The sequence below is a fragment of the Talpa occidentalis genome, unplaced genomic scaffold (assembly GCF_014898055.3).
Source record: "Talpa occidentalis isolate TD23 unplaced genomic scaffold, MPIMG_talOcc4v2.1 talOcc4.3, whole genome shotgun sequence".
Lineage (NCBI taxonomy): Eukaryota > Metazoa > Chordata > Mammalia > Eulipotyphla > Talpidae > Talpa > Talpa occidentalis.
Genome location: NW_023603184.1, coordinates 30,649,466 through 30,665,973, shown reverse-complemented (window position 1 = coordinate 30,665,973; position 16,508 = coordinate 30,649,466). Strand labels below are relative to the sequence as shown.

Here is a 16,508-nt window from a genome sequence, read left to right as displayed (position 1 = left end):
TCACCAAATCCTAACCACTAGACCACCAGGGAGCTCATTTATGCACTATGGAAACAATATAACTCTCTCTGCAGTTTTAATAGCTGGGAAGATTTTGGGGGGCATGAAATCCTGGGAAGAAAGAATTTACTCTAAGAGTAATTAAGAGTAATCAGACAATCTAAGACACATTCTATATGATTCCATTTATTAAAGAATAAAACTTTCCTTCCAACTATGAAATTCATTTAAAATCCTTTCGAAAGAGCAAATCCAAATTAAAAAAGACTGCTAGGCACTTAAAATACTCTGGTTCCAAAGTAAAAAAAAAGACAGACAAAAAATTTTGAGGAAAGATTATATAGCAAAAGTAGAGAAAGCAAGATGTAGTGAAATTGCCCATGACAATCTGTCATATTAGTCATTATGCATTTCAACATCTGCAACTAAAAAGTCACAGAAGTCAAAAAATTAAAACCAAAAAGACCCTTAAGGACCACAGATTGCTGGTTGATGTTGCTACAATATTTAGCCCTATGTCCATTCCATGTAAAAAATAAATTAAGTATAAATAAGGAGGTGAGGGAACTAGTGAGCTCTTGTATGTTCAGAGTACATACTCAGAGGAAGCAAGGGGCTAGGACCCAATGCCTTTCCTCCCCCACACTCACTACACAAAACTCTCCTCCATGTTGCTGCATAGTAAAAATGAGTCCACAAGTCGGGGCTGGACCAGCTGCTGGAAGTCAGAGTCCTGGAGACCATCAGGGCAGACTCCAGCCAATCTACGGAGTGCAGCCTGGGAAGAAACAGAGAGATGACACAGGTCATGCTGGGTCCTTCTCAGGGCACTGAGAGATACAGTTCAGAAAGTGGCTTATTTAATAGCCAATTTTAGCTTGGTCACCTGACACCTTAGTTATCGGGTCCTTTTGGTCACCTGATTACCATGGCAAACTTGTCACTTGGCCACTCGGTTTCATTTGCATCTTGGTTAAAATAGTGAATTTCTTTCTTTTTTTTACGATTTATTTATTTATGCATACAAGAACTGGGGTACAGGCCAGAGGGGAGGGGTGAGATGATTCATTAGAGCCAGAGTGGGGAGCAGAACAGGCAGATCCACTGAAATACACCGCTGAGGTTTGCTGTGCCATGTTGGTAGCTCCCTGGCTGGGGATCAAACTCATGCTACAGTAGCTACAGATTGCTCATGCTTACCCCTTGTACCCAATAGTGAATTTCATTGGAAAGCTTTTCATGATTGTAATAATGGTCTTGCCATCTTTGTTTTTCAGTCATAGAAACCTATAAAAGCTGTCATTGAAAGGATCTGGCCAATATAGTGAAACATATAAATGCAAGATTTGCTCATCAAAGCAATTATATTTTTGCTTCTAGATTCCTAAAGTAACCTTAGGACAACAAGGATTATTCATTAATACACACATTCAGCAGAGTTCTGAGCAAAACATATGGGACAGGAAGAGGGAAGACAAAGGAGGTTCTATAGCTGAAAGAGACAAGATCATCTCCCCACCAAGACGGGGAGCAACAGGAAAAAGTACAGGAGGAATGAAACCATGACCCAGCTCCCCACACACCAAAATTTTCATTCTTCCTTGAGTGTATGATCCTGTTTTACAAACATGCGCAAGGTGCTTTTCCTATGGCATAAAGTTCCTCTCCACTGTTTGCTAGCAACTCCATTCCTCCTGTAAGGCCTGGCCACTGTCACCTCCTCTGCAAAACCTCCCTTGATTACTTCAAAGCAGACACAGCCCCTCCTTCTCCTGTGGCCCAAAGCCCCTGGGCTGACCTCAGCCTTCTTCCACTTGAGTACAATTGAGTTTTAAGTGTTTCCCACATTAGATTCTGAGCTCCTCAAGGATAGAGACTCTGTTTTGTATTTCTCTGTATTTATGGCAGGCTGAAAAGGAGTTGACACAAGGCTCAACAGATGTTTGCTAAAAACATAATGAACAAATAGTGTTTTAAAATTGAGCTCTGCTGCTAGAGCAACTTGAAACTGCAAATGTGAGCTGTGCACCTCTCTAGACCTCTTTACCAGTTAGCTGAGGCAATGCATACTAAATCCGTGGTTAAGATGAATTCCTTCCCTCTCCCTGAGCATAGACACAGCAGAGAACAAGGTGGGAGCTTAAGGCTGCCTCTCCCCTGGGAAACAAGTAGAAAAAGAAAGATCTAGAAGGGCAGAAGAAGCAAAGAACATTGCTTTGTGTATCTGCACATCACGTTCATTTAATCCCTACTTGATGCAATAAGGAATCGTGATCTCTGTTTTAGAAGTAAGGAGACTAAGACTTGGAGAGGAAAAATGCTTGTCCCAAGATGACATAGCAGTTGAACTCCAGGGTTCTCCTCCCAACACAGGCAGATACTGTCAGCCCATGACAGTAGACAGATTGACTGCAAGGCAGGAACAGATCTCATCATCTAAAATGGGAGGTCATCTACTGTTGAGAATTCACACCAAGGTAGTAAAGAGAGGATGACCCAAGCTGGGGGCTGGAGTAACAGGTGCTGTCATGTCCAGGCTGGATCAAGGAGAAGGGACATAAGTCTCTGCACATCTGAGCAGAGTCTGATCACTGGTAGCAGGAAGTGCAATCCATGGAACCATGTCTTACTTCTCCAAGGGTATGATTTCCCCAAGAGCTAAAGAGACTGAATTCCTTAGCCTGCCTGGACTACATCTGGGAAAAATAACCCCATTGCCTTGAGTTGGCACAGTGAAAATGGAATCCAGAATCTTCAGCAGATGAGGATCTGAGCTCATTAATGCATTTTCTATCACTGGGATAGAAATAAAGCAAAGGGAAGTAGGGGCAAAGAGACAAAGAAAGATAAAAGGACCTGTGAAGAAAGAAAATTAGATAGAAAGAAATGGAGAGATGGAGAAAATGAGGCAAAAAAGATAAAAGATAGAGAAAAAGAGGTAGAAGGAAATAACTATTAAAACAAAGAGGCAGAGGTGAACTTAGAGAAAGCAAATGAAGGGGCAAGAGGGGCAGATGGAAAAAAAAATAGTGACAAAGAAAAAGAATACCCCAAATGGGAGTGGGAGTGGATAATACAAGAGAGGTAGGGGGAGAAAAGAGGGAAGAGAAAGGGAGGAAGAAGAGAGAAGAGGGCAGGCGAGAGGAGAATAAGGGGGTGAAGGGAAAGGGGGAACAGAAGACACCCCAAAGAGAAACAAGAGATACAGAACTAGAAAAAGACCTGAAAAAACACAAAGGCAGATAGACATCCTCATTTCCCCAGGACCCCCCAAAGTCTGCAGCACACCTTGTTCAGTGTCCAGGAGCCTCAAAGGACCCTTCTCCCATCCCGAGCCTCTGCTTTCCTCAAAGGGTTAACAGCCAGTCATCCCAGGATCTCATTCCCAGACAGTCTGAAAACACTGAAGTCTTAAACAAGCCCACTGACAGCCGCTTCATTAAGGGAAAATCAATTCTGTTTGCGAGAGGCAATCTGCGCTGCCACTTCCCAGATGTGGGAGATGATAATTGAAATGTCCTCCCTCCACCTGGAGAAACTTTGAAAGTGCAAAGAAGGGAAGGGCAGGAGAGGTAACCTCCATCTCCCTCCTGCAGACGGGGCTCCAAGTGGCCCCATCTCATCTATCAGGGGACAAACTGAAATAGTAGAGCCCCTGCTAGGAGCAAAAACACAATCACCCACCAACTCTGGGGTCTAGGGGGAGGGGGACAAGTCTAGCAGTCTCAGAAGTCAGGCAAGAAACAGTCTTCAAACCCAAGAAGATACAAAGAGATGAGAAAGCACCCTAAGGTTCCAGGTCTGCGGGGGAGAAATAAAAATCCCCACAATGAGCAGTAGAAGCAAGACCAGGCATAAGACATGAGGAGAGAGTATGGCTGGAAACAGGATGGTCTGGTGGAAAAGTTAGTGCTGGGCAGGTCTGTTTCGATTCCAAGAACATCTCTTTAGAATACCCAGAACACTGGACAGCACAGCCTGCCTCCCACCAGGGAAAATAAGATGCAGCCAGTAGTGACGGCACATATTGTGAACTTCCCCTCCTAAAGCTCCAGAGAGCCCCTGGGAGGCCTCATGGGGGACAGGGATTCTGAGCAGGGCCCTGAAAGAGAGGCAGGCAGAGGCGTAGTGAGGGCATCTGCTAGGGGCAAAGGCCAAAGCACAGTGTCCAGTCAGTCTGGACAGGGCCTGGACACAGTGGGGTGGCCTCCAGGGCTCAGGGCCCAACAGTAGCTGTAGGTCATGGGGAACTATGGACAGATGGACCATAGAGGCTTCATGGTGGTAAGCTGTCCTGAAAAAAACTAGCCCAGCATTCACAGGGAGGGAGGAGCTCTCTCCAGCATGAAATAACTCCTCCATAAGGATAGACTGAATCTACTGGGAAGTCTTCCAGGTGATTGGAGAGAGTACATAACACTCCCTTTGTGAGTTCTTCATCTGACTAGTGAAAATAGAAAAGCAATGGTAACAATTGTCCAGTTGAACATGGTCCCCCAAAGCTTGGACCCATCCCCATAGGCCTCAGGCCCCATTCAGTGTCAGGCAGTGGCTGGTTACCTGAGTTGTGAAGATAATGGTAGTTGGAGCCAATGATAATGTGTTTGCCAGGTACGAGCTCTCTCTGTTTTACTCACAAGACCAGACAGGAATAAAAAGGTTTGTGAACTTGGATGAAAAATAATGACATCTTTCTACTCATAAACCTTTAGCTGTAACAAAATTTCCTTCGGTTGTGAATGTAGCAACCAAGCAGGTGTCTCAGCAAACCCTGTAACTGGCTGACCAGTAGAAACCACAGACACTTTCATATCATACCACAGTTGCTGGCGGTGCCCTCAAATATCATTTACACTCTCCACTGGTTGAGACTACAATATTTATTAGACACACTGGTAGGTCTTTATTTAATGCATTAATTTAAAAGTGCATATATTAATGTATCATTAGTCTGAATGTTCTTTTTAGGACATAATTGCTTTCCCTTTTAATTCTATGTCTTTTATTTTATGCATTTAAAACATTAGTCTGAGAAGGAATCCAAAAGCTTTACCAGGTAGATGGCTAAAAGCCTAAAAAAGGTTAAGGTTATTCTGAAGCTACCAGAAAAAAAGCCCCACGAGAGCAGCCTATACTTTTCCTCTTTTCCCCACAGCTGTGTCCCCAAGGCCTTGAAGAACGCATGCACATAGAATCACTCAGTAAATATTTTTGACTAAAGCTTAGAACACTTAGAGACCCACCCAATGTCACACATCCCATTAACAGCACAACCAAGACAGTTCTGTCTAATGGTAATGCCCTGCTGTTTCTACCCCTGTGCAATTCCCCTTAGGAACTCCCAGAAATGAGAGGAGATCAGATTAAAAATGTAGTAAGGGGCCTCCCTGGTGGCACAGGTGGTTGAGCGCCGCACTGTGAAGCTGTCCGCAGCCTCTGCAGTGAGGGTTTGATCCCCGCTGGCCAGCGAGAATTCCACATGGCAAAGCAGACCTCTCCTGTCTTGCCCACTGCTCCCCTCAGCAGTGTATTTCAGTCAGTCTGCCTGTTCTGTTCCCTGCTCTGTCTCTGGTGAATCCTCTCACCCTCCCATGCATCTGGCCTGTACCCCTGTTCTTGTGTAAAAATAAATAAATTAAAAAAAAAATGTAGTAAGGAGGGGGCACTACTGTGAAATTGCTTAAAGATCCTCAAGACCTATCTCCCTCTGGTTCTTTGAGGACCCTCCCAGGATCTGGCAAGGCCTTCTGAAAGTTAAATGGCCTGTTTCTACAATTACATTCTGCTCCTTCGCTCTTCCAGCTGGAAGCTGCTCTGCTCTGGAATTCATTAAGCCCCAACAGGGAGAAGTGCAGAGACAAAGAGCATTCCCCATCTGGGTCTCTTGATATCTCATGGTGGACTCAGGCATCAAGGAGAAGTGGGGTGGGGAACTCCCCAGATCAACTGCTTGGAGATCCTGGGGGCTGCTGGATAATATTCTGTCTGGTCTTACATTATCTTGTCCAGTCGCTGTTCACAAAGGAAGAGGTAGCTACCGAGTAGGGGGAGTGTTAGGAGAGGGGCTCTGTCCAAGGAGGAAGGGGGGGGGCTTTTCTCACAATGTCCACTGTGGAACAGGCAGGAGACAGGCCCACCCTAGGACTATGTGCTGAAAACACCAAAGCATCACCGTCGTCACCCCCTAGCATTCTGCTGGCAGTTGCCTCTAGCCTTGATCTCAATGAACCTTATAGGATAGTGGTTACTAAAAGGAACCACATACATGACCTCATGCAATTGCCACAATTTTATGAATTAAATGAATCAACTTATTACTCTTATCAACATTCACCATTTTAAAGAGGCAAGTTGGAGCCTACAGAAGTTTCATGGCTGACATAAGCCCACTGTGGCACAGCCTGCTCTCCTGGCCACCCCTGGTCTTCCTGCCGAAGCCTAAGAGGGAAGTTGGGGGATGGGGCACTCACCAGACAGGCCACGAGCACAGCATCACTGCTGTTCCTCTCAGCAGGCGATCGGCAGAGCTCAATGAGACGGGACATACCTGCAAGAGAACCAGGGCGAACCTCATGCCAGGAAATGAGATGGGGCCAGTGCCTCTCATGCAGCCCTCTGCTGGGCTCTGTGGAGAGAGGCACTGCTCAGGGTCCCTGTCATGGAGCCAAAACACCCAAGGAAGGGGCTGGACCCACCTGGAGGTCCTTGTGGTGGAGACTGTGTCAGTTAGTGACATAAGTAGACCCTGGTGAAAGCCAGGATGAACTGGAGCATCAAAAGCAAAACCCCAAAGTACCAGAAGACTGGCCAGAGATGAACTGAGTGGGGACCGCAGCAGGAGACCTGCCCCCGTCTTTCTATAGGACTTCTATTTAGGAACGTCTGATTTTACCAGAGCTGTGTTCAATGTTTACATCTTTACCAATGGAACTACCTGGTATCTGTTGTTGTTGTTGTTTAACCAGTTACCTATTTTAGTCAGAAAATACATGGTGGCAAAAATTACAGAAAATTGCCAGTATCTCAGTGTTTCCTAGACCTTTACAGAAGAGTTAAATGTATGTCTTTGCTTTTCAATGCAAATTGACTTTTCAAACTCTAAAAACAAAATGCAAAAACAATGCAACGCACAATGCATTCCCAGATAATGATAGAAGGTAGATAAAATGTGATTATCCTCCATAAAAGCATGGTGGAGTGGGAGCCCTCTGCTTCCCCAGGGTCCCTTCTTGCTGTCCGTGGGGTACGTGGATGGTGCATGTCACTGCAATCACTCTTCTCATGCTTCCACTTTGCTCAGCCTTAACAGCAGAACAGCCCTGAAACCACACTGAAGACGCACATCCCTGTGAAAATATTCTTTGACCTATCCAGATATGCATGGGCTTCTCCCCCTGTGTGCTGACTGTGCCAGGGTCGTGCGTTGAGCACCCCTCTATACACACAAATACACATTTTGCCCCCTGCTTCAGCCATAAGCCCATGTGGCCAGAGCCACATCAGTGTTCTATGCCCAGCACCGAGAAGAGAGCCCAGCACAGAGCAGGAGCTCCAACGTATTATTGGATGAATACATGAGTGAATGAACGAGGGCTTTAATGAGTGAGTTAATCAACAAAGGGATGGATTCAGGAGCCAATGAGTGGATCAGTAAACAAATGAGCAAGTGAATGAATGAATGAATGAATGGGAAGTGAATGAGATGTAAGAATGGGGTCCTATAAACAAAATGTCTGCAGGTGAGTCACTGTTCTGGTCAACTTCAACCTGGCCAGGCCCTTCCCCTCTGTCATTTCAGCCCCAGGTGACAGCCATATAAGGCTTCCAACCTGGCACTTTCCAGCACAGTAGAGTGGGGCTCACCCTAGCCATTCCTTTGTTGCCACCATGAAATCAGGGCTGATCCCGGCCCCCACCCTGCTCCACTCCAGCCATAGCCCGCACACTTACAGCTCAGCCGCACGGCCTCCCGCGCCACAGCTGGGTCTCGGCAGAGACGCGCCAGGGTCACCGCAGCCTTCTGCTGGACCCTCTCGCAGGCTGCCACTTCAGCAGGGGTCCCAGACCTTGGCTTCTCAGACAGCATGCCCATGATCAGCTGCACCCCTGGGCAGGAAGTGGTAAACAGTTGGCGCCCACCTCCCAGCTGCATGGCTACCTGAGGACTCAAACAAAGGCTGTCGTGATGACGTAGGGGGTGACCCCTGGGAGGACACCAAACAAGGCACTTCCTCTACTCCTTCTACCTGAGGCATGTCCCTGGCTCCCTGTTCCGAGTCACTATGCTTGAAGCTGGAGGGAGGACATACATCCCTTTCAATTATTTTTTAAGGTGATCACTGAGCTTTTACTATATGCCTGGTATTGTGCCAAGTGCATAGAAAATACATGATCCCCAAAACCTGCTAATAGCCTTGTGAGTGAGGTATTGTTATAGTTCACTTTGCAGCCCAAAGAGAAGGGAAGTGTCTTGCCCAAGGTCATGCAGTTAGTAGTCGGAGAGCTGGTGTCAGAACTTAGGTAATCTGGTTATTCTCTGCACCTCTTCACCTCTGGGGCAGGCTGCATCTGAGGCAGGTCCAGAGGTCATGGGCACCTGGTGGGAAGAGTCAAACCTAGGGGTGGGTAATCACTAGATGAACTGTTCTAGATGATATTCAAGCACGGGAAGGGGGTAAAGTAGCTGCACAGAGAGCTTTAGGCACAAATTCGGTCTTGCGAAACCTCTCCACCTCCCCTAAAGCCAGAACTATCTTCTCATTCTCCTACAAACCCATTCCCACATCCATGCCACCTCATGCCTTTGCTGACCTGTTTCTTTTCCTTTCATGCCCCATCTAAATAGTTCCCCTCCTGCAGGTTGTAGTAAAAGCCCACATTCTGTGGGAGGTATTCCCCAACTTCCCCAGCTTATTCACTCGCATTTTCTGTACCCAGGGGCTCTTACCAGCTCAGAACTTAAACCAAGCATGGCCTGCAGAGCTATTTTGGTTTGTTTGATTGCTCCACACAGTGGCAATACTTTTTTAAAATTTTCTAATAGGAAAACTGGGAGATGTTCATAAAAATCCCAAATTTCATGTTTCTAAAAAATTACCTCCTGATCTAAAAACACTGAGCCCACATTTCTGCATGACAACAGTTTGCTAGAGCTTGTTATAAGCTTATGCTTTCAAATGGGATTGATCTAGTCCTTACTGAATCATGTCACCAGTTTATATTTCCTGTCTGGATCCTATATGTAACCTCTGACTTACCATGAAGCCTAAAGGACCTGTAAAATTCTTCTAGCCTAACCCTTCCCTATCCCCATTTCACAGATGAGCGCTGAGATCTAGAGAGAGGACATGACTTTCCAGGTTCACACAGGAGTCAGTGGATTCCAGTGTCTCAGCCACATGCTTCTCTGCATCTAATGTGAACCGGATGCAATTCTAACTCTCCTGGGTCCCAGCGCAGAGGCTCAGAGTCCTGGAGAAGAGCTATTTCTCTTTCTAATGAGCTTCATAAGTGCCCTAATTCTCCCTCCTATAGACTTGAGGGGTTCTTCCTTTCTTAGCTCCTATTAATGCTGCCACCACACACTATGCTCTGGGAAAAGAGCTTCTTCCCAAACCCCCTTCCCAGCCACTGAATGGAACATGGTCTCAGGCTCCCTCTAGGCCACACTGTCCCTGAGTTGAAGTCACGGTGTTAATGTCCTGTGGTATAAATGTTACAGCCTGTGGGGACATGAATAAAGGGCACCCAAATGCTAACTTTGGGATGAACTTCAAGCCCAAGAAATTGTACTAACTCCTCCTGACCAAGGTCTCCGTGAAGAAGCCAATTTCCAAATCTAAGCTTTGCACCTGGAAACTTACAGTTTGGATTTTTTTTTGTCCATTTCCTCCATGGATATATGTAAAGTACCCAGGAGAGTGCTTAGCTCAAATATTAGTTGGATAACGAGCAAATGAATGGATATGACTGTGTTCATGTGAAGAACCTTACAAATGTCTACAAACATTTCCTGTAAGTAATACTTCATAAGTCTTAACTAGAAAAAGACAGGATGCTCGAAATTGGGGCTGCCCAGTGAAATCCAGAATGTGTTTCCTAAGTTCTGAACAGACTCAAGGCCAGAAGAGCTGCCAGAGTTGTAGGGAGTTAAAGCTGCAGAGATCAGCCTCGACACTGTGTTCCCTCCCCAACATCCCTTCAGCTCAGTCCCAACTGCTGAGGGAAAAGCAGAACTAGCTGAAAGGTGGATGTCAATGGACTGACAAGCAAGAGCGGGGGCCGCCCTGGCCTGCTCCCAATGTAGTCAGAGCCTCTGGTCACCAGAGTGGCTCCTCCATCCAGCCCTCTTCATCTGGCAACACGGGGCAGTACAGAGATGAAGTCACCTGGCTGACAGGGAGGGCATCTCAGAGTCTCAAACACACTGGTTAGAGGACAGTCCTTCAAACCAGCCTGCACAGCAGGCTTACTCTGTCTAGACTGAGGGGCCCTACTGCCTTATGATTGCATCCTCAACATTGCTGACCACTGCAGTTCTGCCCCCTTTTGTAAATAGCTCATTCATCAAACCCTCTTCCATTGGGCCTCTTGAAACTACCGCTGATTTCTAAAAAGCTACACTCAACCTGGCATTTATTCTGAGCCAGATCCTCCTTGAACATTCTTTAGAGTAATCCTCATATCATCCCTATGTGGCAAGTACTACTATTGTTCCCATTTTGCAGATGGAAAAACAGAGGTTTTGCCCCTAGCAAAACAGTCAGGAGTCAGTCCCCTCTGGTGCCTAGGGGTTAAGGCTCAGTGTTACCACCCCAATGGCCCACTGCAATGGCCTGAGTTTGATTCCCAGACAGGGAACTAACCTACATGGCGCAGCAGACCTCTCCTGTCTCACCTGCTGTTGACCTTAGCAGTGTGTTTCAGTAAAATCCAACAGTTCTGCTCCCCACTCTGTCTCTGGTGAATCCTCTCATCCCCCACACCTCTGGCCTACACCCCAGTTCTATGCAAAAATAAAAAAAAAAAAGTCAGGAGTCAAGCCCAGACATTCTGTTTCCCATTTTCAGGGTCTCAACCACTGAGCCGTCCTCCCTCTGCCACGCTGCTTCATGGGAGATGAGATACTTTTGTCATCTATCAATTTTGTCCTGTTGGACTCTCCTTCCAGAGTGGGTGATCATCTAGGACAAAGGCAAGGGTTTCTTCATCTCTGTTCTCACTGTCCTACGCAGTAACTGCTGACTGGATGAGCCTGCCAGTGGCACTTTGTAAACCATAATTATCTGTACAAATGCCAGATATTCCAAGCCTAAAACCACAGGCCCATGAGACCCTCTCCCGCTGACCACCTGAGTTTAAGCCTCCAAGTGTTGAAGGAAGTCACCACCAAGACACCCCTTGGCCTCTCATCTTCAACTGGCTCCATAAAGCTCTTCTCTGTCAGCTTAGTGACATAAAGTTAACAAAAAACTATATCATTCAACCACTAATAGAGCAATGGGGTGGGTGGGGGGAAGTGCATAGGTTTGTTAAAACAGAGAAACAATCTAGGAGAAAGGAGTTTAACAAGAGCAGAGGCAGCGACCCAGCTCCCGGCTCACTTGTCCTCATTAGCACCTCTGCTCCCTTACTTCCCAGCCTGAAGAAGTCCTCCTCACTGTTCCCAGTTGCCAGGCAGCCAACCTGTGGTGCACTTGCACACATAGCACACAGATCTATGCTTGTGCAAATGTGGAGATCACCTGTCTGTATTTACACACTTACACAGTGGCCTCGCACAGGCACTTGGTCCTGCAAAGCTGCATCACCCACACAACTAGCACCTGCTGGCACATACCATTCTCCTGGATGATGTCAGAGGCGCACTGCTCTAGCACGGACATGTTGGCCAAGATGGTCACGATCTGGAAGAGAGAATTGTGAAGCTAAGAAAATGGTACACCTGAGCCAAAAGGTGCTCTCTACACATAGGTGAGCCAGGAGCTTTCATTTAGCCTGTGACTCCTTTCCAGCCACCTGGCTCATCCTTCCAGGGGATTTTCTTCCTGCTTCATGGGCCCTGCCACCTAGATGTGTTCCCCCATGACTGACACCCACTCAGCAGTGTGTAGCCCTGGGATGGCCCCTAGGCACGCCAAACCTGGGGGAGAGAACAGTGTCAAGTGACACGCTGAGTGAAAACAAGGGCCCCATCATTTTTCTGCAGGGTCCCTCTGGCTCCAGGTCCTGAGATACAAGCAGAACTGGCAGGTTCCTGGCTAGCCCCACCGTGGACTGGGCTTCTTGCCCTGATATTGAGCTCAACCTACTTTCAACCTGAAGCTAGTGGTGACTAAGGTTGAGTTAGAGGACATGAGTGGAATCAAAGGGCAGCATTACACCCTTTGGACTCAACAAGAAAGCTCACGCTCAGCTCTGCTTCACAGGTTTGTAGCCTGCAAACCTCACTTGTCAGTCTTCACTGAAGGGCTCTGACTGGCTGACACCCGGTGGCCTTGATTACCACTTCAAGGCCTGGGAAAGCAGCAGTGTCCCATGCCCATCTACCCTGGCATAATCAAGTTTGCAGAGAGAACTCACAGCACAAAACTGGACTAAGGAATGGGTGGGCAAGGGACTTGCAGAAAACCCCAAAACATCCCTGAAATATGCTGCATAGGGGGTGCCTGCATGCCCCCCACAGCACTGCTCCTGACACAAACAGCAAAATGAACACTCACCCACTCCCACAGAAGTGGACAGCGCCCTCTAGTGGCAAGTAAAATAAAACTGAATGGAAACACTGGCACAGGCCTCTCTTAAAGTCTCTTCAAACTTTATGCCAGGGATATTGGAGGTCAGGCCCCACCTCTGAGACAGTATATGACTCAAAATAATTAATGCATACAGCAAATCTCTTCTTTTAAGCAAAAAGGAAAGCTTTTGCTCTCTTACGAGAATAAGTCCCCCCACTAAACACATGTTGACAGGATGTGCATTCTGAGGCTGCTATGCTGTCAGCCAGCCCAGCTTTGGCCAGGTTGGGGACCCCGTGGGTGAGCCCTGATGAGCTGAGGTGGGTTGCTGGAGAGGGACAGGGGAATGCCCCAGAAGCCTTATCCAGGAAGAAATTCTGCCTCACCAGATGTTTTATGAGAGGTGTGACAAGCTCCTATTTACACTCAAAAATAACAACAGGATTAAATGAGGTTTAGTCCTTGGACGCTCTCTGCCCCCTTTCAGGATTGGGTTTGTAGGCTAAGTGGAAGGAGTCAGAACAGAAATTATGGGTGAAAATCCAGTTAAAAAAAATAGAAGGTTCTCTGAGAGGCATGAAGTGCATGGTTTATGAGGAAGGTAACAGGAAGCCCAGTTGATGTCGGCTTACAGGTGATTTGGTTTTCTCAAGCTGTTAGCGGCAGCCTTGATTCTCACCACACAGGAGCAGTTGCACCCAACTTCAGCAGCCTCTGGCATCAAGTCACTAGTTGACACCAAGATCCAAAGAAGGGAGGGGAGAGGAAGAGAGAAAGGAAGGAAGGAAGAAAGGAAGGGGCAAAATTAGAAAAGAAAAAGGAAACCTTTGTCTGTAGCACCAGCTTCGTTACATAGCAATTATTAACTGTATCACAGGCACAGGTAGGTCTTTGTGTCAGACTAATTTAGATCCTGTTAATGAAAATTACTTCCTCTTTGCAGAGTCTGTACCCCATGTGGTTTTCTGAGGTGCAGATGAAGTATTCAATTAAGCACAATTTGAATAAATGCCAATTAGTCCCCCCTTTTGAAACATCCTTGTATGCACTGTGATATAGAGGGAGGGGTTCAATACTTCTTCTCACAGGCAGAGTTGGGAATCCAGGGACAATTGGGTGACCTAGCTGATGCAAGGGAGTGATGCTATCAGGGGACAGAGTTTAGGAGCCAGGCAGACAGGTTTCCCCAGCCTGTGCTAATTCAATCCTGTCTGATGATTTTAATTAAGTCCTATTCCTCCAGAGAGAATGTAAACCATTCCCTCTGCAGGTATTTGGGGAAAAATGAGGATATCCACCTCGAGAGAGGACCCACATAGGAGATAGTGCAGCATAGTGGTTAAGCACACAGATCAGCCTAGTTCCAGATCTTGGCTCTGTCATTTATTTTCCATAAGATCTTGGCCATCTTATGTAACCTTTCTTTGCTGTAGTTTCTGAGTGTATTAGTATTCTATTGCTGCTATAACAAATTACCACAAACTTAGTGGCTTAACACAACACAATTTCAACCTTGCAGTTCTGGAGGTTAGAATCAAATGGATGAATGAACTAAAACCAAGATGCTGACACAGTTGCATTTCTTCCAGGGGTTTTATGGGAGATTCCATTTCCTTGCTTTTTTTAGTTTCTTCCTTAATTGCATTCCTTGACCCTGATCTCTGATTTCTGCTTCTTCAATTGCATTTCATTCAACTTTCTCTGGCTCTGACCCTTCTGTCTCCATCTTTTAAGAGCCCTCCTGGTTACACTGGCTCATATGAATATTTCAGGATAATATTCCTATATCAAGATTCTTAATCACATTGGCAAAATCCTTATGGCCATGTCAGATAGTATATTCATAAATTTTGATGATTAAGATGGGGACATCTTTGGGTCAGCCAAAGATAAAATAATTCATAAGACTGTTATGAGAATTAAATGAATTAATGTTTTGTCAAGCACTCAGAATAGTTGTTAAATAATTATCATTTATCTCTGGGGAACAGTCTAAAAATACCCGGGCATCGAAATATTGAGTCAAGGGGTACTAGCCAATGCAACACCCAGTGTTGGCAAACATGCTGCCAGTGTGAGGTCCCACCCACTGGGAGGCAAGATCCCAGAGCTGGAAAAGCCCTTCTCCAGCACAGAAACCAACAAAGTCTGTATCCATTACCTTCTGTGGCCTTGTGAAATCATTTGTCCTTTGACCTTCCAAAGACAGAACACCACAAGAAAATTGTAGCAAATAGTAAATTGAGTCAGAGTAGCAGACAAACTCCCATGTCACTGATTCAAGAGAAAATGTCCCTGTGTGGTAAGAAGGAGGTAGGCAAAGCCTTCTCACATCAGCTTACACACTGAGGAGAAGGTATACCCTATGCTGCCCAGGGAAGTTTCTTGTCCACAAGACCCTGCTGCTGATCCCACAGCAGGCACAAGCTTATCTCCACACCTCGCTATGTATGTCTCAGTAGTCAGCCCAGATCACACTCCAACTCCACCTCTGTCCCTTCCATTTGCTATGTTGTAAATAAATGTTGAAGACCAGGCCAGTACCCAGTATACCCAAATGAAGATGGGCACATTGATCTCATAGGACTCACACACAGAAAACCTGACATATATTGAATGAGGAGTTAGGATGGATTTTATGTTTTGCAGTAGTGACGGCAAAAAGGCCAACAGTTTACATGACTGTAATGAGAACGGCTCTTTAATTGCTGGGTGGACTATTTAGATCTCCACTACTCCTGTGTTAACTCTAGAATGCTATGATACCAGGTCAACTACAGTGCTGAGACCAAATCCTTTTGGTCTCTAAGGGAAATCTGGTGCCTCCTTCTTCCCTGCCATCTTCTCTCCACGCCACCTTCTCTGCCAATGAGCAGAAAGAATTAAGTCAAGGACAATGATTTGAGAATGAAAATGTTTGAGAGAAGGCTGAGGTCTCTGTGAACATGCTTTCTCCCCCCACGCCACTGAAGCCACAAAGGCCAGGGCAGGGAGACAGCATTTTCCCAAGTTGCACCTGTGGCTCGGTTCTCTGGCAATATGACCTCTAGAAAATTTCCTGAGGATGAGGACACAGGCCACACAGATGACTTGTTCTTCTGGATGGATGGCCGCACCCAGTACCCCTAGATTAGCAGAGGCGATGGAGTTGCTCAGACCCAAGTCTGCCCCCAGCCCAGGTAGGGCACGCAATGGGCAGGGACATCCAGGCCTCTGTCAGACAAATTAAGTGGACTCAGGCTGTCAGGATGACAGAGAGGTTCTCACTGAGATGTTCAAACACAGGTGGACAAAGTGTAGATCCAAGACAAGAGGCTCCACACGGTGCTGACGTCACTAGCAGATGCATTACCGGAAGCCTCACAGGCATTTAATCTCCTAAGTGTTTTGGGGCTGGTGAGCACTTCAGCATCTAATTCATCTTCTTTGTCTTCAGTACAGAGAGCCCTCTGGTCACCTTCATCCTCCCTCTGCCATAGGAAAGAGCCATTTGTTTCTCTAATGGGTGCACTATCACTAGCTAAGTGGTTGCTCTGTGTCAGGGCAAGAGGTGAAACCTTCCTGTGGATGGTAGGAGATGTATCTGGCTCAAATTTGGAGGGCCGGGGAGAGGGGAGTAAAGAGAAGAGGATAGGACTGGGAGATAACTGTGTGATGATAGCAGGAGATCCCTGATTCCAGACTCTGAACTTCCATGTGCGTAAGGCTTGACCACATTCTTCCCTCACACCAAGCCCCCGCCTTCCTAGGAATCAATCATACTTCCTAGGA

At 46.5% G+C, this 16,508-nt stretch overlaps 1 protein-coding gene across 1 annotated transcript in view; it reads right to left on the bottom strand.

Annotated features, from left to right (window-relative positions):
* Positions 1-213: 213 nt before the first annotated feature.
* INSC (INSC spindle orientation adaptor protein) overlaps positions 214-16,508 on the bottom strand; it is a 114,263-nt gene continuing 97,968 nt past the window's right edge. Inside the window, exons 10-13 of the mRNA XM_037521691.2 lie at positions 11,840-11,906; positions 7,951-8,106; positions 6,471-6,547; positions 214-778 (exon numbers count right to left, since the gene is read on the bottom strand). Of these exons, the coding sequence (XP_037377588.1) occupies positions 650-778; positions 6,471-6,547; positions 7,951-8,106; positions 11,840-11,906 (429 nt within the window). The 3' untranslated portion in view covers positions 214-649. The remainder of the gene's footprint in view (positions 779-6,470; positions 6,548-7,950; positions 8,107-11,839; positions 11,907-16,508) is intronic.